The 23,142-nt window shown below is 43.4% G+C and overlaps 1 protein-coding gene across 1 annotated transcript in view; it reads left to right on the top strand.

The window, feature by feature from the left end:
* Positions 1-23,142, top strand: part of LOC121193081 (receptor-type tyrosine-protein phosphatase N2-like) — a 158,119-nt gene that overhangs the window by 115,140 nt on the left and 19,837 nt on the right. Inside the window, exons 13-17 of the mRNA XM_041055206.1 lie at positions 2,272-2,484; positions 10,288-10,485; positions 17,815-17,962; positions 19,321-19,394; positions 22,190-22,267. Of these exons, the coding sequence (XP_040911140.1) occupies positions 2,272-2,484; positions 10,288-10,485; positions 17,815-17,962; positions 19,321-19,394; positions 22,190-22,267 (711 nt within the window). The remainder of the gene's footprint in view (positions 1-2,271; positions 2,485-10,287; positions 10,486-17,814; positions 17,963-19,320; positions 19,395-22,189; positions 22,268-23,142) is intronic.

The raw sequence follows: 23,142 nt of genomic DNA, 5'->3' as shown, positions 1-23,142 counted from the left end.
ACAGACTCCCTGCATTATGTTTATTACTGATTTATGAACAGCCTCAGTAGTACTTAGATACTAAGTAGATAAATCTTTTATGTGCTCCGTAGTTCAGAGCTGAATTTCTCACATTTTTTTGTTCCGCTTTTATTATGAATTTTTTTTTTTTTTCTTACCAGTGAGAAAATGCTCTTTAGTGCAGCACCCCAGTCAGAGACGCCCACTGTTTCCTTTCAGGGCCACCGCATTACTATGCAACCAGCTTTTACAGTACGGCTTAGAGCTCCCCAAGCAGAGTGGACACCCCACAAAGCATCGAACAACTGTTGTCCCCCATTGTGGGTCTTTCTGCAGGCACTCTTTATCAGGTGCTGAATGCAGCAGCAGCAATGAATGAAATCATAGGGGGTGGGGTGGCGAGTGTGGGGGGGGTCATCATGGAGTCGTGATGGTGGTGGTGTGTGTGTGTGTGTGTGTGTGTGTGTGTGGGGGGGGGGGGGGGGGGGGGGGGGGGGGGGTCACTCCCTGAAACCTCTCAAGAATTCCAGGACAATCCGTGTGCAGGGTAGAGCCGCCCTTTTCCCACCTCCCAGGGTTCCAGGGTTCCTCTGTGCTGACAGGCAGGCAGGAGGGATCCGACAGGGCTGCCCCCTTTCTCCCTACCGCTTTCAAAGCCTCCTTTCCATTAACTCACCACGCCACACCTCGCCTAATCTCAATGACCTCTACCACCGAGCCACAGGGATTTTTTTTTTTTAACGCAGCCCCCCCACCCCCCCCCCCCCCCCCCCCCCCCCCCCCTTTTTTTTTTTTTACCCTCAAGACAAGCCTGCTGCCTTTCTGTGAAGATGAGATCACCTAAGGATTTACTCTCAGCACTTTCCTCCGGCACCACAATAATGCCAAACATGCATAATATGCAGCGTAAAAGTAATATCAAAGGAAGTTAATAATAAGCTATAGCAAGGGTTTACATTTTTGTACCAGTGAAAGGAGGGAATTCATCTTTCACTGCTCTGAAAAAAAAACACTTGTACCCAAGCAGAAACAAGTCAAGAAAAACTTTTTTTTTTTTTTGCAATTGATTTCTTTTGATAATTCTTTGTCAGGAGGAATTGTAGGCCTTGTCATTGGCAGTGCAATTTGTAGCTCTTCTTTTGGTTCTTGCCTCGCTCTTTGTTGTCAAGATCATTACGCAGTGTGTAATAATGGGGAATTATGTTGCCTATTGTTAACTCTTAGTAGTCAGGTGAAACGCAACAGGCCCATTATCTTGAGCTTGCTGGAACGGCGAGCAGCAGTCGGAGCTGCAGCTCATAATGAACGGTTCAATAAGACCTCTTCCCCTCTCTCAAATTATTGCCGTGGTGGTTTTTACACACTCACGAAGCAGCTCAGAGACTTTCATCATACAGTATGTGTCCATTGTGTTATCTCGAGCTGCAGACTTTGTGAAGAGAAATCTTTCATCTCCAGTTGTTTGCTGAGGGTTCTGGTTTTCACGCGCTGGATTAAAGTGCCACCAAGGTCAGAATTTGGCGAGGCACCTGCTCACGAATGTCTGCTGGTAGAAAACTCCTCCAATATAGCTATCGGGTGTGTTGAGCTGTCTAGAGACACCCAGAAGGCTTTGCTAAACAGGAGTTTATGCATTCTATGCACTTCTGGGCACAGATGGTGGAACAAACGCTTGTGATTATACTTTTCATCGAGCACAGTGATATGCATATTTATGTCTTTCCAAAAAAGGAAAGAAAAGAACTATGTGATTTAAGCGATCATCTCCTAATGTAGAATCAAACGTTTTTAGGGAGTGTCATTTGAAGCAAAAATAATTAACACTTTTAAAGGGGTTCAGAGAGATTATTTTGTCAAGTGAAGGATTTCAGAGTGACTTTTTGGGCCATTTGGTGGATGCTTTAATCCAGGACCATCAAACCATGTGCCATGACGCACTGGGAGTCTGCAGGATTGTTCCAATCAAGCACTTCGCCAGATGATTCTGCAGATTAGTTCCTCTTGTCTGACTGATCAGTGAAATCACCTGCTGTAGTTTTTGGCTGGAATGAAAGCGTGCATACTTTTAGGAACGTAGTTTTACACCCCTGCTGTTTATTCCAGAGCATCTGCTCCCATCACGAGCGCAGACATTTTTAGCGTGGCGGATGAATCAAAAACTCTCATCGTGGCTGTGATAGTCCCACGCTCTACCTATTGAGCTGCAAGAGAACCACTTACCTCAGAAACATAATATTAACCCTTTTTTATGTGTTCTTCTGTGGCCCGCAGGGAAGCCAGATCAACCAGATCCCCACCAAGTACAGCCAGACGGAGTCCACCAAGTTCCTCATCCTCACTGTCGTGTCCATCCTGTGCATCGTCGGCGTGCTGCTGGCCTCCACCGTGGTCTACTGCCTCCGCCACCGCTCCCACCACAAGCTCAAGGAGAAGCTCACCAACCTGGGAACAGATGCTAGCAGCGATGCTACTGCCACCTATCAGGTAGGAGGTGCTACTGCGCTACCTGTGAATTTGAATCCGGATCTGAAAAGCTTTAGGTGAGGATTCATTTATATTAACTGTAATAAAAGATACAGGATTGAGATGGTGTGGATCAGTGTCCTCCAGCATTTTTAGCTCGTGACACCTTAAAACGAAGCTCCGTCTGGACTCATCATCATCAGTGATGTTTTCCCCGTGTTTTAATGGAATCATTTTAGAGGTAAAATGATCTAATAATTCATAATAAAAAGAGAGGGAAGTTGGAAAAGTTAAACAGAATGTGATACATAAGAAGTATGTTTTATTTTTTTTATAAGGAACCTCACTCTAAGCATTTCTAGTGCTGGTGGCTGGAAGCTTTTACTGTGGGACTGGTTCAAAGAAGAGAAACTCGTTATTGTGTTGGTGACTTTCACTTCGTTCTGCTTCACTAAACCAACCTGGTTTTTTAATTCATGTTGACACGTTATAACTAGGTTGATGCTGTGTGGTGATTGCCGACTGTCTTTAACCCCCCTGCTATAATTTGTTGTTTGAGACATGAAGCAATATCACCAATCCAACAGGTTTTCCACCTCAAGTCATTTCCATTCTTTCCTCTGCTTACTGTAATTATCCTTTGGCTGGAATAGCCGGGTGTGAAATTTAATTTACAGAATCCAATATTAAGTGGCTTTTTGAGCAAAGAATTAGATTGAGATTTTTCCGTCTCTCTCTGCCTGACCTTTTCCCCACCATGTTTTTAAATGAGAGTGGTCCTGTGAGCATTGATTTTATAATGAGCCCAGCCCATCCTCTAAGTGCTTACATTTCATGCTTCTTCTCCGGGGATTTTTAACTTCTGAAATAGACTGTGCTGCTGCGTCAAAGGTTTGCCTCTTCGCCGGGGGGGCCTGTGAAAATTCATGATGCTTATTTTTGTGTTTAAATCTATTGTTTACCAATGAGCAAGAAGAGGTAAACATAAGATGAGTGTGAGTGTGTGACTGTTTCTGAAAGTCTGACGTTCAGCATGTCCAATGACAGGCTGACATTTCAGCTCTTCTTCCTCGGTCGACGCAAAATATTTGCTCTCCCCCAGAGCGAGAAACTTATCTTCATGGTTACTTGCCTCCAAGTCAAGATTTGCTTTAAGCCTCTAATTGGAAAATGCTAATTACGATTCACACGTAAGACTGTGTGTTTACGCATTATTTATCTGATTGATAGCTAACAAAAACATTCATGTTGCTCATTCTTGGAGGGTTTACTCAGCCCTGCTTTTCTCAGACTCCCAAAGCCCTTCCACTTGATTCTCTTCCCTCCGTCATCTTTATCGAGTCTCAGCAGCGAGCCGTCGTCATCCTCAGTGAAAGACCTCAGTGTTCAGCTCCCATCTTAGCCGTGTAAGCCTCGTCTCTTTGTCAGCACTGCTGTGTAGAGGGGTTCCCTGGGCTGGATTCTGTGTGTGTGTTTGTGTCTGTGTGTGTGTGTGTGTGTGTGTGTGTGTGTGCGTGTGCGTGTGCGTGTGCGTGTGCGTGTGTGTGTGTGTGTGTGTGCGTGTGTGCGTGTGTGCGCACAGTCTCTAGGGCTACATGCAATTAAAGCAGACAGGAAGCGGCAGGCTGCCTGATGGCCTTACTACTGCAGCTCCTTCACGCTGCCTGTCAAACACACACACACACACACATAGAAGCATACTAATATAAACACGCACACACACACACACTGTATATGCATGCACACACTCACCAGCTACAGCATGTTAATGATTCTTGCCCTTGGCACATTTGTTTGAGGCCTCGCTTCACACACACACACACACACACACACACACACACACACACACACACACACACACACACACACACACACACACACACACACACACACACCATCTTCCATTCACGTCACTGTGCCACCAGCTCCCTCTGAATCCCCTCCACCTTCAGCTCTCCACTCCTCCGCTCTCCGGGCCTGTCAATCAAATGGTCCCCGTGAAACAGCGAAATGGGATTGGCCGACATCGACAAAGGAGGCATTGATTGACAGGCGTCGACAGAGGAGTGCGTGCAGCGTGTCGGAGCGCTGGGCGGGGAGACGGTGGACGATGCTCGTCAGTCAGTCAGTCAGTCGGTCCCTGGATTACTCTGCTGTCGACATGGGAACCTACAACGTCGCCTTCACTTCATCTTTACATCTGATCCAAACTTTTATCTGCTCCTGAAAGTCTTTTTTTTCCCTCGAAGTAGAAGAAACTGTGATATCACGTCACTTGATAGCAGTGGAACTCAACTTTTTGCATTAATTTTCCACAAATCGAGATACTATCTTGTGGCAGTATTATCTTATTTAAAGATATCTTCATCCACACCATGAAATTTCTTGAAACATGAGAAATGCTTTGGAGTGTATCGGAGATATCTCTATAAATTTGCATATTTTCTCAGGTTTTTAAGACGACTTGTTTTTTCATGAGATTTTATTTCCCAGTGTTTTTTGTTTTTTGTTTTTTTCTGATCGACTCCCTCGGCCTGCCTCACGCTGTGTCTGTTTGTGTCTCTCTCTGTCTCTATTCAATTTCAAGGACCTTCACTGGCACGATAACATCATCTTTACACTTCCAAAGAACAAGTGCAAAACACATTTCCAGTGCATCTCAATTTAGATTAAACAAACCAACAATAACTCAATAACCTGACTGTCCCACACCTCCTTTCTCTCCGGGTCAATTCAGTGTTTTTTTTTTTTTTTTATTTCTCATCTTCTTAAGTTTTTCTTGCTCTCTCTTCTTGTCTTAGGGTAAAGACATCAATTTGCTGATAACATCCTTTTATTAAAACTCAGACCGTTTCCAGTCAGCGTCTGCTGCCTCTGGTATGATGGATAGAATGTAAGTTGATTGATGACATCAAACAGTGGATCAGTGTGGTGCTGCTTGTCTTTGGGAGGCCTTATCCTGAACTGGTTTTGGTGGGACAGTTCAATTTTATTCTACATGCGTCTCAGTAAATGACATTACTATTTAGTACCAGGATTCATAGCAGTAACAGTGGGGCAGAGAAGGTGTCAGACCCTAATCCTAACGCTTGAGATTGAGGTTTGCATCCAGCCAATAATTAATGTTAACTAATTAATGTTAACAATGACAGCTATCTTTTCCTGTTTCCTGCCCTGTAGCTTTAGTTACCAGCCTTTAGCTTTGGCAACTTTGGCACTTAATAATTTTCTTTTCATTACTCTGGCAACAGGAGTCCTTGCTATTCCTAATTCAACCTCTGGAGGTAGAAAGACTTCTAATACAGGTTCAGTGTGAGAATAAACATGTCAGCTTTGGTCCAGCTCTCGTACCTGGGTGAAACCAGTGTTCTGACACTGGTTTCACAACTGGTTTCATTCCAACAGGCCACTTACTGTTTGTTGGTCACAACGTATTTTGAACTTTGAACAATATTCAGTGCCAAAGGTTCAGCTCTTAAATGCCACAGATTATCAGTGCACAGGCATTTAGCAGCAGCAGTTCAGACACACTGGTATCAGTGCTGGGTTCTTTTCTTCACTCCTTCAGTCCCTCGTTCCCCACCCTCCCTCGACTCCACCATATTGTATCATGTTCCCCCTTTTATTTGTTTGTTTGTTTAAACACAGAGGCGAAGCACTCGGGTGAAGACCCCTACATTTGTTTTGGTCAGAAGGGCATGTAAACAGAGGCGCCCCTGTGGGCCCAATGGGCCCTGCTCACCCGCCCCAACCTACAAAAACCCAGCCTTCCTCCCCATTAGCAGGCTCTTATAAAGAGGGGGTGCTTCGGCTGGCGCACGCCTCCCGACACTGACTTGCCTGCCGTCGCCCCGGGGTGATGCATGATTCGTGTCGGTCATGTGGCGCCAAGGGGATTCCCTGGCCCGAAGCCCATGTGAGGGGGTTGTTAGGGTTTTTCCTAAAACAACACGTTCCCTCATGTCTCCAACATCACAGCGGGAACTGTCAGTATTCTTATTGTTTTAAAGGTGAATGGGCCTTTCTTTTGTAGCAGCCTGGAAAAACGTGTTTTGCAGCCTTGTCCGTGAGCTTAATTGCACTTTTACATTTCAGTTATTTAATAAAATCGTGAAATTTCTGAGTGTTTTTCAAATGCTGCCGTCAGTTTTGTTTTCATTAATTTTGTCGTATTTTAAAATCAATTTGAGAAGGCTTAGAGCTTCCTGGACATTGGTAATCCATCATGGTGAACATTTATCCACCTTTATTTATTGCCAAAGTTAATTCAGTTTTTAGAATGGATGTGCCAACATCTTAGATTTAAAACCGGACTGCTTTTCATTCATGAGCCACAGAGTCAGAAAAATGAATCCAGAAGACAAACAAAAGCTAATATGGATGTCCTGGAAAGGGTAATTTTCTCATTTGTTGCATTTAGTGTTCACTGTTTGGCAGGAGACTGAAATATTGGATGTCCTTGAACACAAAACAGCCCCTTCTACTGCAACAATGACGTAATATTTGACAGAAATTGAATTCCAAAGCTCTGCGTGCAGAATTTAATACAATTCTGAAAATTAACTAAAACCGTTTTTTTTTTTCCCTGGAATGAAGGAAATCACTCTTATTAACTTGGACAGTTATAGAAAGTATAGAAACCAGTGGCATGATCTACTAAAATCAGCGAGTACATAGGCATTCAGTGTCTTAACTGACATCTGTTGAACATCTGCGTGGTTAGTCTCGACTGACAGTCTCACCTTCTCTGCCACCGACGGCGTGAATTCGCAAATTAAAGGCAACACTGAGACAAAGCTGGAAAATGCACACCAGGCACTCGTCCACATCATAAACTTCAGTGATTAACGTGGCACGTCGCACCACCTGATGAAGTGTGTGTAGCTGAAAATCAATACGCTGTAAATAAAGACACTTGTGTTTGTATGGACGCGGCTTGTGGAACGGAGGAGTTGGGACTTCAGAGGCGCTGTAAATTTGTGCTGTTTAGACTCTAAACATGTCCTGGGTTTTACCGCTCCCTCAGATTTTTGCCTTTTTGTCCTCTAATTGGCTCTCGCGGGGGGAAGCCATTTTTAAGAAGTTTTAATTACATCATAAAAGAATTTGCTGCTGCGGCAAAGTTCACCGCATGGGCTCGCTGAAATATGAATGCTGTTGATCGTGTGTTTCCTTCCCCGACAGCTACACCTACATTTGTGTGGTGTGATGACTGGGCTCCACATTGTGTTTCTGAGGCTGTAACTCTGAAGCACAGACAGGAAGCCAGACAAACCGATGTAGTTAACAGTCAGTAGGGTTTGAATTAGACCAATTTATGGGGCCGATATTTGGCTCCTATGAAACAGATTAAATTCGCCGGTCAGTGTGATCCACTCCACGGAAACTCCTCTTCTAACTATAACTACAGTCTGTGAAACATGGACGGACTCAGCTGAGGGGAAAGGTTTAAAGTTGTTTAACAAATTGAAGGTTTTGCCCTTGAAATGATCAAATGCAAAGGTGAACAATGGGATAAAATATCAGAAACAACTAAAAGTGTAAATACATTACATACATTAAACTCTATGTACATCAAATCGGGTATAACATTCAATAAAATTGTCATTGTGCCAAAAACACCATTTATTATGGTCCTAATGGGAAGCCTCATTACATATTATCCAGTTATCATGCAGCCAACTATTAAAGACATTACTCATTTGATATGGAATATTAATTACACTGGTTTTATTGTGAGATAAGATGATTTACAAGCTTCAACCAACAGCTCTGTAGATCTGTAACCATAGAAACACAAGTAAATCTGATAAATCCAGTTAACCTCCAACTTCTAATCAAGCACTTGAATAAATTAAAGTGATATTGCAACACTCTTTGATTGTGACCACCAGCAACTGATTCCCTGCTGCAATCAGGCAGGGAAAAAGAAAAATTCCCAGTCAGTCAGATTTAGAAACACGGTGTAATTTAGGTGTAATTTACAATGGTTTTATTATGAGATAAGATGAGTTACAATCCTCAGCTAGCTTAAGCTAAGCAATGCAACTGATGATCATTATTCTTCATCTGTGGATAATCTTTTAATGATAATTAATCAATTTATAATTTTGTCTACGATCACATTTTCCTCACAGCCCAGTTTTGTCGTCTGTCAATGTAAAACCCAACCAGTGGAAAGTTTGGTCTTTTCTTGAGAAATAACTTAAACAATTTTTCAGTTTTGTTATTGAACAATTTTCTGTTTATCTGTTATTTTTTCCAGCACTGACTTCAGTTCAAAACACACTGTTAAACAGGCTAAAAACAAGGCTGCGTTTATAAGCTTATTAAAAAAAAAACTGGCATTCTGGAAACACAAGGACTAAAACTTCTATAAAACCCAGGTCTGTAAAAACAGCGCTGTGGGATATATCCAGCTCTGGCTCGGTGCTTCCTATAGCGTCTGTCTGCACCCTCTCCCTTCACATGCAGGCATGTTTGTGTTTGCCTCCCACCAGCAGCGCTGTCAGCAAACCCCAGGCCAGTCCCCGAAGCACTTTAATAATCTGCACACATTTATGAGTCTGTGTCCGAGCTCATAGATCAGTGTCAGCGTGCCGACCTACGAGAACATCAGTCAGATCAGATACAGACTAATGAAGGCCTGCTCGCATTACCTCCACCGTCAATCAAACACGCCGTTAGTTAATCATCAGCATCTCTCTCATTAAGAAACACAGATACCCGCTGAGATTCAGCCCGGGTCTTCTGTTGCAGCCGGCGTGCTGGTAGACTGATGTGTGTGATGCATGGATTCACCGTGGTTGCAGGTTTGTTGGTGTACCAGCCTCACTGGCCTTTGCAGTCGTCCTCTAACATGCAGAATGAGTAAAACTGTGGTTCTGCATTTAGAACAACATCGTCTGTGTCACTGTCTTGTCTCCTGTATGAAGCGGTACAGTCATTCACTGCAGCTCACTGAAGCTTCCGCTGGGAGTCGTGTATCGAAGGCGTGGAAAACTTTGATGTGGTGACAACATTTCATTGTGGTCACGTATCCAGCAGACAGAAAATGACAGTTTGCTCAGGCGTGTCAATGAAGACATTGTATTAGCTGCTGAGACACTGACTGGCATACTTTGCCAGAAACTTTTTCTAAAGTTTTGTATTTATCCGGGGAAGGGTTGCTGAGCGTGCATGCTGTTTTCCACTGACATCCTGGAAGCTGGCCAGTGTACAGCAGTTGGCAGTTAAGTGTCTTGTGGTAGAAAAGTTTTACTCGGTCGCCCTTCTTGCCCAGATGTTTGCACCAGTCTGCAGTGATTTCAGCTATTTCCTTGCCTCTTAAAAGCCCACTTCGTCTGCATTTACTCTCAAGCTCATGGCATTGTGGTGGTTTTATGATTTACTCCCAGGAGCATAACAAAGCGAGTCTTTGCTGAACGTCTTTTTTTTTTTCCGTGAAGGTCACAACACACTAATGGGGCCAATTTTGATAACAAATCCTATTTTCTGTGTCCTGGATTCACCCCACACACTCACATTAAGCAAATAGAGGCCATTTTGCTTTTGTGCTTTTCAGCCTTTGAACCCAAACACAGAGAGAGAACCAAAACAATATGGATGACCATGAATAACCATTTATAAGGAAGACACAGTTCTCCATACTTTTATGACAAACGAATGTAAAACACATCTTTTGCAAGATTCTCATAATTGCACAGCAACAGAGTCTGCTGTGAGGGGTTTGATATGTGAGTTACATTAAGATGGCTGTTGCTGTGTTACAACACCAGTGGCTCCCCACAGCAACTAACCCGGCCCCCGTCTTCCCTCCTGTAGGAACTCTGTCGGCAGCGTATGGCGGTCAAACCTCCGGCTGAGCGTCCAGAGCCCATTTCCTCCAGGATCAACAGCGTGTCGTCTCAGTTCAGCGACGGCGGTCAGGCCGTCAGCCCCTCAGCACGGAGCAGCATCTCCTCCTGGAGCGAGGAGCCCGCCCACTCCAACATGGACATCTCTACTGGTCACATGATACTGGTGAGTTTCTGAAGGAGCCACAGTGTTGAATTCATCACACTATAAAACAGAAGTGAGACTCCTATGCCGGTACACTCGATCAAATACACTGTAATAGTCAGTGATAAGGATACGACCTTGCTAAATCTTCAAGGACATAGTTGGAAATGTGAATAAATTTGTGTTGGTGACACTGAAAAACAAACTGATGAGTTAATGATGGACACATTTGAAGATTGTCTTTAAATTTTAGACAATATCGTGGGATAACTAATGGTTTCAAATTACATCAATCGACGCTGATGTGAGAACCTCTCTTATATTACACATCCTTAGTTGTTGACTTAGGGGTTGACTAAAATTGTGACCCTGAGTTTATGGAATAATAAAGATGGAAAGTACATTTTGAAGGAAGGGTTTCACTGGTGAATGCCGAGGAGAACAAACTGTTAACTCAGTTCTTCCCAGCCTGGTTCCAGACCTCTGAATTACTGCCAACATCTCCAGTTTTTTTTTTTCAGTTATTCAGATAGGTCCTGGGTTGTGCTCATTAATGACTGTTTCCCCTGCTGAAAAACAGAGTCAATCAAAGCTGCGTATGCAGGATTAAGAATCGGGATGTAATCGTTTGTGTGGCAGAGGCTGAAAAATTGCTGCGTCCGTGAAAAATTGCCACACAAAATGTCCACAAAAATGGTGATTAGCATGGATTAGATGGGTGCAGCGATCGACATATTTCTTTGACCATCAGGAAAACTGCCCACTGCTCCCAGGAACCATTACTGCAGCTTCTGTGTTGATTTAAAATTACAGCGGTGGGATGAATATGTCACCAGCTACTAAACAAATACCTCCCGTCCTAAGCACAAGCTGGTTTACATGAGCATGAGGTAAGACTGAATAATTAAGGGAAACAAAATGGCAGTTTAGTCTGATTATTAAGTTCATCCCTCAATAGCAAGATAGTTCAAAGTGAGTTTTATTTCAGTTCAGTGATCATTTTATGAGAGAAGCTAACCCTGTTTTTAAATTGTGGATTTGCACAACAGGAAAGGTCAAAAATCACCAGAAATATTCTTATCCTTACATTTATACTGTATTTATTTATTTATTTTTTACCTTTATGTTGTCCTTTGTCTTTCCAAACAGCCACAACAGATTTTCTGTTCTTCCTTTATTTTCTCTTTTATCCAAAACATGCTATCACCTGCTTCTCTCACCCCTTAAACCATTTATCTCTTTAAAAAAAACCAGTGGAACTGTTTCGCCTCCATCTTTCATATGTCTACATGTAGTCCACACGCACGCACACACACACACACACACGCACACACACTTGTCTTCTTCCTCTCATCTTTGTTTCTGTACATCTCATTACACCCACAGTTTCTGTAAGCAGGCTTCTTACCCTCTCCTATCCTGCAGATGAAAATCTCTATTGAACCTCGGTTGCATTCTGTCGAGCGCCATCGTAATTGCAATATATAGCTATATATATTCAACCACCCACCACCCTCAGCACCACCACCACCTCATCCCAAGTCTCCCACCTCCACCCCTGCCTCTCCCTCCCTCTCTCTCTCTCTCTCTCTCTGCCTGCATTATGAAGCTGCCGGTGGGATGTGACAGAGCGGGCTTTTTGATGTGTTCAATAGGCACAAAGATACTAATTACCCCTGAGATTTGCACCGGAGTTGTGTTCAGGAGACATGTCTCCCTTTGCAGCTCTGTCCCACTGCAGAGAGCGGCTCTGTTGTTTTACATAAACGCTCAATAGCTAAAGCTCAAATGCACCCACAACACGATGTAAAACATGCTTTTTGATATGCCAAGGTCACATCTGATGAAAATATATTTGAGTTTTGAGACAGCGAGGCCTGAACTTATTCAGGTACGTTGGCTTTGTTTCCAGATGAAGCCGTCTCAGCAGAGGCGGCATCACTTGAGAGATAAGAGGAATGAAATTAAGTTTTGCTCATGTTTAGTCAAGTATTCAGTTCGTGTGTGGGCCACAGTCTGGTCAGGGTGATTACGGAATTTGTTATAATGTAGAGACTAATATGTAAATGGTGTGAGGGACGGAGAGAGACCAAGTGACTCTGATGTGGCCGTGATGATTAATAAATTTTGTGTAGGTGACGGAGATGAATGTCCTCTTGAATGCTGATGTTCCACTTAAATCCTCTCCAGAGAAACTTCAAAGTTTTTAAAGACATTTTTCACTCCAGACTCGATGTGACACAACAGTGAGTTTGTGCACTGTGCGTTTTCTGATTAGAAAAGAACGAGCAGACCATCGTCACCAGAAAAATGACAGGCTCAGCCATTTAAATGCTAACAATGACTGATGAAAGATCCTAGTTATGACATATAAACTATGAGTAAGGTGCAGTTAGGGTCAGGCAGGTCAGGAGTGAAAGAAAGGACTTTTATCAACAAGTGTAGAAAGTCAAAAAAGCTCCAACTAAAAATTTCACTGAGCCCATTTTATCCCTGATTCTCTTTAGTTGTTGGATTATAAACATAAAATGAACATTGAACACAAACCGCCTCCTTTTAATTGCACAGCTATGCTATTTAACGCTCGTGAAAACTGTCCAAATGGACTCAGTTTACGAGGAGTTGATGGCATATTTAACTATGAGCCTACGTTTCTATGGCATCAAGGAAATAAAAAAGGAATGAGCAGTGAGGATTCTGGTGTAGTTTGCCAGTCACAGGATGCTCATCATCACAGAAAGTGATAATGTGGGGTTCTTGGTTAATGGGAGGGAGCCGTGAACACGCAGACTGAGCCGTGAGTGTGGTTCAGCACCCCGGACAGCTCCACACATACAGCGAACATACAGGCGAGCGGCAGCTCTGATTGGCTCAGACTCCGTCTCCGTCCTCCCTCCACAGAAACATTAGACTGTAATGTAGAAGAGCATGTAAACCTTCTGCTGAAGTTCAAAGAAGAAAAGGAATCAAATGGAGTAACAGGGTTTTCATGTAACAGTGACAATCAGGGAAATTGCTGTTTAGTGTGTCTTCCTGCCCACCAGCCACCCACATACCTCTCTCTTTAGTAAAGGTTTTATGGATTTGCCGCCACTCTCCTCTTTTCATCCATCCTCCATCTTTCATTCATTACTTTTCCTGCGGCTTGTTGCTAATTTTATTTTTCTTATTCTTTCACCATCCTACCTTTTCTTCCAACCAGTCTTTCATTACAAATTCTTTATTTTCTTTCACTTTACTTTCTTTCCCAAGTTTTCCCGACTTTTCTGTTTACTCGTCTTTCCTCATCAGCTGCTTCCTTCCTTTCTCTTTCCTTTTTCTTGCATTGTTTTTCCCCATTACATTTTGTACAATCTATATTTTTCTTCCTCACCGTTTATCATCACCTTCCTACTTTCATTCATCAGCCTTTCATATTTCTTTGTATTGTTCTTTCATCCATTAGTTTTAGTTCTTTCTCTATTTTTTTCCTTTGAATTTCTCTTTTTTTTCCTTTTCCTCCTCCCCCTCTCTCCTTTGCTTCTTCTCTGTCAGTTTTTTTTTTTTTCGATGATTTGGAACAATGCCTGTTTGTCACTGCTCATACTTTTCTCTTGCATTCAGGGCTGTCAGTTTTACAAAAATATTCACACTTACAGGAGAACTCATTTCAGATTCACATCCTGATGTTAACTAGAGACTGAGCTGAGGGTTTCATGGCAACCAAACTGGGACCCGGTCGACACATTTGGGGGGAAACTCAGCGAGCAGAGAGAATTTTTATTATTATTTTTTTTTCAGAGTGGCGTCACAGCGAGAAACCAAATCCATCACAAAGCAAGATGAGCGCACCCCCGCCATGGAAAAGCAAATATTTCATCCCTGCCATGCGCTCGAGTGAGGCAACTGTTGAGCGATTAATAAAGATCACGGGTGTCAAAGGAAGGAATAACATGATTGCAGTGCCCCACCTCTCTCCTCCTCACCATGCAACCCTCCCACCTACCCAAAATATTAATTGCCTTTCGTAAAACCCGAGCAAATTTCATGTCATCATCCACCCACTGATTTTAATTTGAGGAGAAACTGCCTTCGCCATCTTATCTAAGTTAATGTATTACTTGGTCCCATGTGACTGGGCCCGAGCACCCCCACCCCCCTCCCCCCTCCCCCCACGCAGCCACCACCTCCCCTCACATCCTCTCTGCTTGTGTCTTAAGAGGATTAGTCGACTCTATATATAAAGCACATTATCTAGTCTTTTGTTGTTGGCCAAGTAAGTGTTATAGATTATCCCGCAGCAGGAGCCTCCATCCAGATTAACCGCGCTGGGAATTTGTTGTGGTTGTGGTTTTCGTAGCTCGCCAGCCGGGCCAGCTGCGATGTGATCTGTGGAGTTGATAGGTCACAGGGCAATGGCTGGAGGAAGAGCGGGCCTCAGGAAATGGATGTTAAATCACCCTAATGTGGTCAGCTGAGTAGGAGGAAGCATTCAGCTGCAGAGAAGTCAGACTCATGTATCAGGATGATGTCAGCTTTTAAAAATAAGACACCAGCCTCTGAAATGAAGGACGGATTCAGGTGGACTGATGATGGTTGATTACACGTTTGTAAGATATTTTTAAGGGATTTTTGATGTAAAATGTATCACACTCTAAATTATAAAACATTGGGACATAAAATGGTTAATTAGAAGCTTAAATCCAACATTACTGGTGTCAGGCTTCAAAACCCAGTGTACTCCAGATATCATGGATTTCAGTTTTAAGGTTTCTTCCCTATGTCTTACACCCTGAAGTGACACCTTTTCTAAAAAAACATATAAATGAAACTTCCCATTTTTATGACTCAACAGCGAACCATCCATAGAGATCAGTGCACGAGCAGCAGCAGCCTCTGTGGCTAAACAGAAACAGAAAGGAGTACAACGTTTTCAAAACTTTATCGACAGAAAGTCCAGAAACGACGTGGTGTCCGTTCTGTCCACACTGACGCTCTCAGTGTTAATATCTTTTCATAAGGAGCATCAGCTAACGTTTTAACATAAAGCATGTCTTCATCAGAGTTAGTCTCTCTCATTAGACAGCACTTGTTAATGCACTTGGTTCCTTTCCACCACTGGACGCTCTTCCCTGCTGAGTAACAGTATCCCGCATCGATTTTTTTTTTTTTTCACCCTCCTCCCCTTTTCTCTTCAGTCTCTGTCGATCCAAAATGGCTGCTGCATTACATCACCTCCCATGCGGCCGGCTTTCCTGCTGCTGCTTCCTACAGGTGCTCAGAAGGTGCGTCACAGCCACAATGGCGGCTCGGGCAGAATCTTATTGCGTAGCAGTTTTTATTGAGCACCTTTGGCAGCTGTAAGCCCCCCCACCCCCGCCCGCAGTAAGGGGATTATTCAGTGTTTGGCCGACACATGGTGATCTCAGCGCCTCCTGATTGGATTGCAATAATCCCTTTACACAGCCACAAAACCCTATTACTCTGGCATTAGAGAGTGAGAGAGAGGATAGGGGGTAGAGGGTGGTGGTGGGGGGGGGGGCATCTGATGTAGGACCGTGTGTGTGTGTGTGTGTGTGTTCTGTGGCACTTCATGAATTTGTTTTTCTATTCTCTGTTTTCTGTTATTGTGTCTACATGTGTGTGTGTGAGAGAGTGTGTGTGTGTATACGAGCAGGCCTCCGTACGTTTCGTGTACATGTATTTAATGTGTGTATATACTGTTGTATGTGTGTACCAATGGTTCATGTAAATGTAAGTTTGAGTGTGTGCTTGTTGTGTGTGAGTGTGTGTGCGCTCTTGGTGTGTGTCTTTGTAGTGTATACATGTGAGCATGTGTGGGTGGACTGTGTTTTTGTGTATGTGACCTTTCTGTGTGGCTTGTGCTTGAGATGCACAGTATGTGTGTGTGTGTTTTCTTTGTGTGTGTGTGTGTGTGTGTGTGTGTGTGTGTGTGTGTGTGTCTCGGACCTCCTGCTGTTGATAAGCGGCTGTGTGCAGGTGGAGGGTCACAGCTCGCAGCTTCCTGTTACATCATTGCTGCTTTTTGCAGCTCTGAATATAATAGAGAGCTGATACTACAGCAAGAAATATCTGGTGTTACACTGTCTGTGTGTGTTGTGTAGGGTCTTATATGTGTGCATGTTTTCAGCCACACACAATGCAGCTGTGCAGAGGTGAAGCCTGCTGTGCTACGCAGAGCCTGTTAAACTCGCTAACAGACGAAGAAATAACACGTGTGACCAGCTGCACGTAGAGTCTCGCAGAGTTTGTTGAGCGCACACGCACATGTATGATAAAGTCACATGCATGCATTTGATTAGGAAACTTTCCCATTATCCTCCACCAGCCGGACGTCAAGCCACGCTGCCCTCCATTTTTAACAAACTCCTCTCATTTTAGCGGAAAGCCATTAGGCCTTTTTTGGAAGCTAATTCTGATTAAGATCAGCCTCATTTGTAACTGCCACCATAAATCATTGCCAGAGCCATTTAAAGAACCACACCAGCTCATTTTGTGCTCTCATCCATTACAATCGATCCTATGTTCATATTTTGTGTGTGCAAGGGCCGCTGATTTCCAGGGCTGCTAAAAAAACAAGGCTACGCCATCGGCTTAGAGCTAACTTGTTAGCCTCAGTGCTGGCAGCACAAACGGTCTTTGCCAAGGTTTTATGTGCCAAGCTCATTCAGTTAATCACAGTCACGTTGCCTTTCTTAATTATAAATACTGTATGGTAGCTGAAGCCCATGCTGAAACTGGTCATCTGAAACTGGTTTTAATGAAGAAGCAGAGGGAGGGTTAGGGTTAGCACACAATATAACCTCGTAATATCTTGAATTTCTTTGCAAATTTCAGTTTGTGTGATTAACAGTTATAAACTGAAGTGTCCTGATGCAGTAAGCTCCACCCATCTGGTGCTTTAATCAGGTTATAACTGTATTATCTTTGTTTTCCTTTTCACCTCAGTGGAGCACCAGATGGTTGAGATTTGCCACTTTGGACAGTGAAGTAAATTTGACAGTTGATCGGCGATCACAGGAAGGAGTCCTTTTATCTATTTGGTCGACTTGTCTTTGACTGGCAAAATAACCAATAACCTATCAATAACTATCGGCTGATGTGTGAAATTTTGAGACTGATAAATCACTTGAAACCCTCTTCATTAAGATGTAGAGTGTGTCCATCAGGTGCTTCAGGCAGGTGAAGACAAGCTTCACCAAAGATTAAATCAAAAACAGGGAATCCGGTGGAACCGGTGTAGAAGTCTCACATACAGAAATCTGTCCGACGGTGGATAACTCTTCGCTTTATCTCCAACTCTTTTTTCCTGACCTTCTCTTCTCTCTCTCTCCTCCTTGTCTCCTTTAGTCCTACATGGAAGATCACCTGAAGAACAAGGACCGCCTGGAGAAGGAGTGGGAGGCGCTGTGTGCTTATCAGGCAGAGCCCAACGCCTGCACCGTCGGCCTAAAGGATGGCAACGCCAAGAAGAACCGCTCCACAGCTATAGTGGCATGTAAGTAATGAACTGTCTTTTCTTGCCTCTTTAAGTTTGATTCTATGAACTGTTACGACGAGTAGTGGACAAGCTTTAGCATTTAGACAGTAGTCAACAAAAAGTGATCTACTTGGTGAATTACTTTTTCAATGATGGTACGTCTGTCATGTCCTCTGAATGCTGTTGGACCCCTGAAGATGTGCTTTTGGGGGATTTGGAAATCACCACAAGGCCATGTACATGAGACATGAGACATGTACAGGAAAGACAGTATCGAACTAAAGCATCTCACCAAAATTTGACTGTTACACCTCAGTCCTTCAAACACAGTGGCGTTACTCTCACCACCTCTCGACAACACTCCCCGTATATTCTGAGCCCGGCCTCTGTTATCAGAGACCAGGAGCAGATGCAGTGAGCAGAAGGGTTGTAAATTAGTTTTCTATTAAAGCTCTCCTGCACCGACCTCATCAATGATTAAAATTTCTAAGCTTCTGTGGAAATAGCCCATCTAAAAAAGTGCTGTCCCATTCTCTCCACCAGGCCAGGGCTTAATGAAATCCAGGTTGTCAGCAGGGAAAGCAGTTTGTCAGGAATAAATTGTGCTTCCTATTTGAAGCACCACTAGCTTCTCCAAAAGATTTTCGGAACTGTTTTGCCACTATCACTGGAGGCTTCAGAAGGCTGCTCGCAAGAGGGAAATTTATAAACCGGGCAAATTTGTAAATTTGGTCCCCTGAACCAGAGGTGATGGAGGGCAGATCTCCTTAAAGATGAGAGAGAGCAAATGTGTCCTCCTAAACATTCAGAGTTTGAATCCGCTTCCAGAACACAGCAGCTTTAAGCTGAGTGAAAGATGGATTGTCCACACAGAAAACCTAATCTCTGAAAACAGTTGAAACCCCATAACACTTTAAATTAAACCCTGTCAGTTTGATTAACAACCAAACAACCAAACAACACAAGTTTGCAAAGACTGACCCACCAGTGCACCCAGATTTTTGGAACTGAACCGTCATGACTGTGAAGTGTTGCGTGAATTTGTTGGTTAAAAGTGTTTTCCAGACAGTGAAAGTCAGGGATCAATTGATCAAATCTCTAAGGAAAAACAAAGAACGTCAGGAAATTTCTCAAACAGGTCTCCTGGTGGTTTTTAATCTCTGAATTGAAACTAGCTCTATTCTGAGCCGAAAACAACCTTGACAAACCAGAAGGGAATAAACTCTTTAGGTCATGGAAACATTCCCGCTTAGCAGCGTGTGGGTGTACGTCGAGGCGAGTCCTGCATATTCCCTAATTACAACGCATGCAACATGGCCGCCGAGTACTTGCATTCCTAAGACAAAATGCAATGAATTCCTCCGTTTGTGTTCTAGATGATCACTCCAGAATTACCTTGAAGGTGGAGAACAGCCAAGGCAACTCTGACTACATCAATGCCAGCCCCATCGTGAGTACCTCCTCTGCATTCTAACTCTGTGCTTCAACGCCGCCACTCTGCCAGGCTCCCTCAGTCCCCACGGGGCGTCACGGGAACAAAGGCAGCCTACCGTTGTACAATATAAATTTTGATGCAACGCTTGCTTAGCTTCAGCCGCAGCCCCACGCTACTGTGTATGTTCTGCACCATGAATATTAATGATTGTTATACAGAAAACACCCCGGGTGTGTGTTCGCTCGGGGAATGCATGGGAGAGGACATGTGCATGGCTCTAGGCTCACTTCTCATTTGTGAGGAAAAAAAAAAAGAAAAATTGATCTGTGGGGTCTTGGGAAATGATTGTTTCTGACCTTGGGTTATGCTAATTTGACACTAGTTTGTGTTTACTGTTACGGTGCGCTCGACTTGCCGAGGCCTTTCCCTGGCTCGGTGCAGATTTGAGCAGCACAGCAGCCCATAGGAAGGAGAAGAGCGAAGAAAGAGTCATGTGAATTCAGTGAGTGACTGTATCAATTTGGAAACCAGTGTTGAAATAGTAGGTTTACGTTTCCCTTGAGGCAGATACAGTGGTATTCCATTAAAAGCAACAGAAACGCTATGCATTTCAAATCTGGGCGTCACACCAAGAAGTGTGTGTGTGTGTGTGTGTGAGAGAGAGAGAGAGAGAGAGAGAGAGAGAGAGAGAGAGAGAGAGAAGGAATCAAAACTATACAGGAACAAAAGAGCAGCCTTGTCGAACGCCACAAGCACACAAATGCAGAAACAGCTGCAACACGTGTACCCACACACACACACACACACACTTTTCACACACACACACACACTTTGAGGCACACATGCACAGACACTGAAATGCACATGTACACACACACACAAAGATGCATGCTCAGTCACACTCACAGAACATACACCCACACAGACATGCAAAAGCACACACTCAGACATGAATACAAATTTCACTGCCTCTGTCAGTGCATACACCCCCCCCCCCCCCCCCCCCCCCACCCCCTACATGCTCACACATATTAAAGAATGAATGTATGTGAATGTATGGCACACCCTGAGGTTATTTAAGGAACCCCCTCTGCTGACATTTTGATTTCTGCTAACCGCCCTCACCTACACTGACAGAAAGAAGACGAACAAAGATGTGTGGGGTCTTTCTTCAACAGACAAGTCAATCAGTTATTAGCAAGTATGTCGCTGCTAATTCTAACTTAGCAATTCTTCTTACACTCGCCACATCCCCCAGTTTTGTTCCTCATTAAGGAGGAGAGTGTGTGAGAGAGAAAGAGAAAAAGACAGTTGTGCAGAGTCCTCCTTGTCTCTCTGTCTTTCTTTCCTTCTGTCCTCATCTTTTGGCCGTACACTGTGGTATGTGTAGGTGTGTCCCTCTGGCAGTTCACCTTCAGACATCTTTAAAAGCAAACCTTTACGTCCAGCTTTTTTTTTTTTTTTTTCGTCCGTGATGTAATTCCGGCTCTGGATGTTTTAATGAGCAAAACTCCCTGGTACCATGTCACCTTTTCTCTCTCCCAGTTACTACATTTTAAGTTCATTAGAAGTACATTATTGTTTGGCATTCATAAAGGGAACAGAGGACCATTAAAGACAATTTTGTATGCGGAAAAGACCCAGAAATTATCTGTCTTCCCTCTGTAATTGCTTCCAGCTAAATTGGTCTTGCCAATTATTTACATTTACCGTACAATTTGCATGGTAATAGGCAGGGGTGTCACTCACTTCCTCGCAAATTCACCTCATGTTCGTCTCCTGTCTTTTGCTCTCAACGCCTCCGCCGCCATCCTTCTGTAATTTCCATTCAGTTAAAGAAGAAATCTAAGTTGCTGAAAACTCTCACCTCCTTCACCAAGAGGCTTCCAGCTGTGAATGCAAGGACTGTAAAACACATTTTATATTATTAACTTGTACATAATGTACTAATTCAGTAAAAAATAAAGGATTGAAAGAGAGATGTTCTCCTGTCTGTCAGGCAGCTCAAAGACCACTCTGTGCTGTGACAATCACAGGTTTAATCCTGTGTTTATCACCTGTCACGAGTCCTATAAAGGACCCCTGAGCAAGATATCGAGAAGTCTTAAATACAAATGGATTGAGAATTAGTGGGAATTGTCTGAGGTTATTCAGGAGAATGCAGAGGTTTTGCAAACTGACATGGACCAATGTAATAAGGTGGCACAGAAGTACTCATGCAAGCTTGCTGCATTTGTTGGATGCTGTATATCATGGTGCTGCGAGGTGTGGAACAGGCCTCGGGGTATTAAATCATTGCTGGACCACTCTGTGCTGGGGTGAAGTGGTCCTCCTTGACCACTCAGAGATTATTTCATTGGTATATTTTTATTTATGAGGCTATTATCGTTTTGTTGCCTTCTCGCCTCACATTGTATTTTAAGTTTTGCGCTAACTCAACATGCAGCCTACTTTCCCGGATCTGATAGTTCGTTAAATCCCCGTAACTCACACACATTTTCACTTCTGTTAACTTTCTCAAAGCTGAATTATCTTAAGATTGTACAGAAACATTGTGCTGTTACAGAAACAGTGTTGTTCACATTGTACCCACTTGAAATGCTGTTGTTTTAAGTCTTTTCGTGTTGAACAGTATCTTGGTTTTGTTTTATTTAGCAGTTGCTATTGTTCTGTGAATCATTTGCAAACTGTGCTGCCATTTTGGCCCAGACATCAGCTCTGTAAAAAGAAGATTAACTTCAGTACATAATGAACATTTATAGCCTCATATCGTCTCCCTCTGCTCCTCTTTCCAAACCCACCCCCCTCAGATGGATCACGATCCCAGGAACCCAGCCTACATCGCCACCCAAGGCCCTCTGCCCTCCACGGTGGCTGATTTCTGGCAGGTAAGAACACACACACATAAATGTACACACACACACTCACATAATAAAAATCAATACATTCCCCTCTCTTAAACAAGAGTTAGCCGATTTTTATTAGTGCAGCGAGTCACACGGGAGACCAGCCTGTTCTGTGGCTGTCGTTATTAATCTCTCTTTCACCATCAGGCTCACTTCCCACCACCACTACACACACACACACACACACACACACACACACACACACACACACACACACACACACACACACAAAACACACAACCTGTCAACAATGAGACACACTGTTAATGCAGGAGACAGCAAACACTTTTCCCACTGTCCCAAATATTAGATTGGATTTGAATCTGAGACCGGGAGATCGATAAGTTATTCTGGCCCATCATGGGGTATGTGTGTGTGTGTGTGTGTGTGTGTGTGTGTGTGTGTGTGTGTGTGTGTGTGTGTGTGTGTGTGTGTGTGTGTGTGTGTGTTAGGGGTTTGTGGGAAGGAAAGGTCCCCTTGTCAAACAAGTCCTGACCCTGTTTCATTCCCGGTATTGCAGGTTACCATGCAGGATTAAAAGAGAGAAGGGAAATATTTAAAATGTGCCAAGGAATTTCTAATAAATTATCTTTTTTCTTTGTCCTTCCCAGTGTTAAAACACCAAGGCCACAGAATCCAAACATTTTCTTTTAATTAACAAAATAATTCAACAAGAAATGGAAGACGTATTAATTATTATTCTATTTTCTTAAGACATTTTAGTGAATTACATATTATTGTCTCTTATCTGTTCACTGATCGTTCATTGCTGAAAGCTCCACAGATGGTGACCACGCCAGCTGTGATACAACGCAAATATTTTGCTTGTAATCATTTATACATTATTCTTTGAAAAA

Source organism: Toxotes jaculatrix, chromosome 14, assembly GCF_017976425.1.
Source record: "Toxotes jaculatrix isolate fToxJac2 chromosome 14, fToxJac2.pri, whole genome shotgun sequence".
NCBI lineage: Eukaryota > Metazoa > Chordata > Actinopteri > Toxotidae > Toxotes > Toxotes jaculatrix.
The sequence above is the reverse complement of the archived record's forward strand: the minus strand, read 5'-3'. Positions and strand labels throughout refer to the sequence as shown.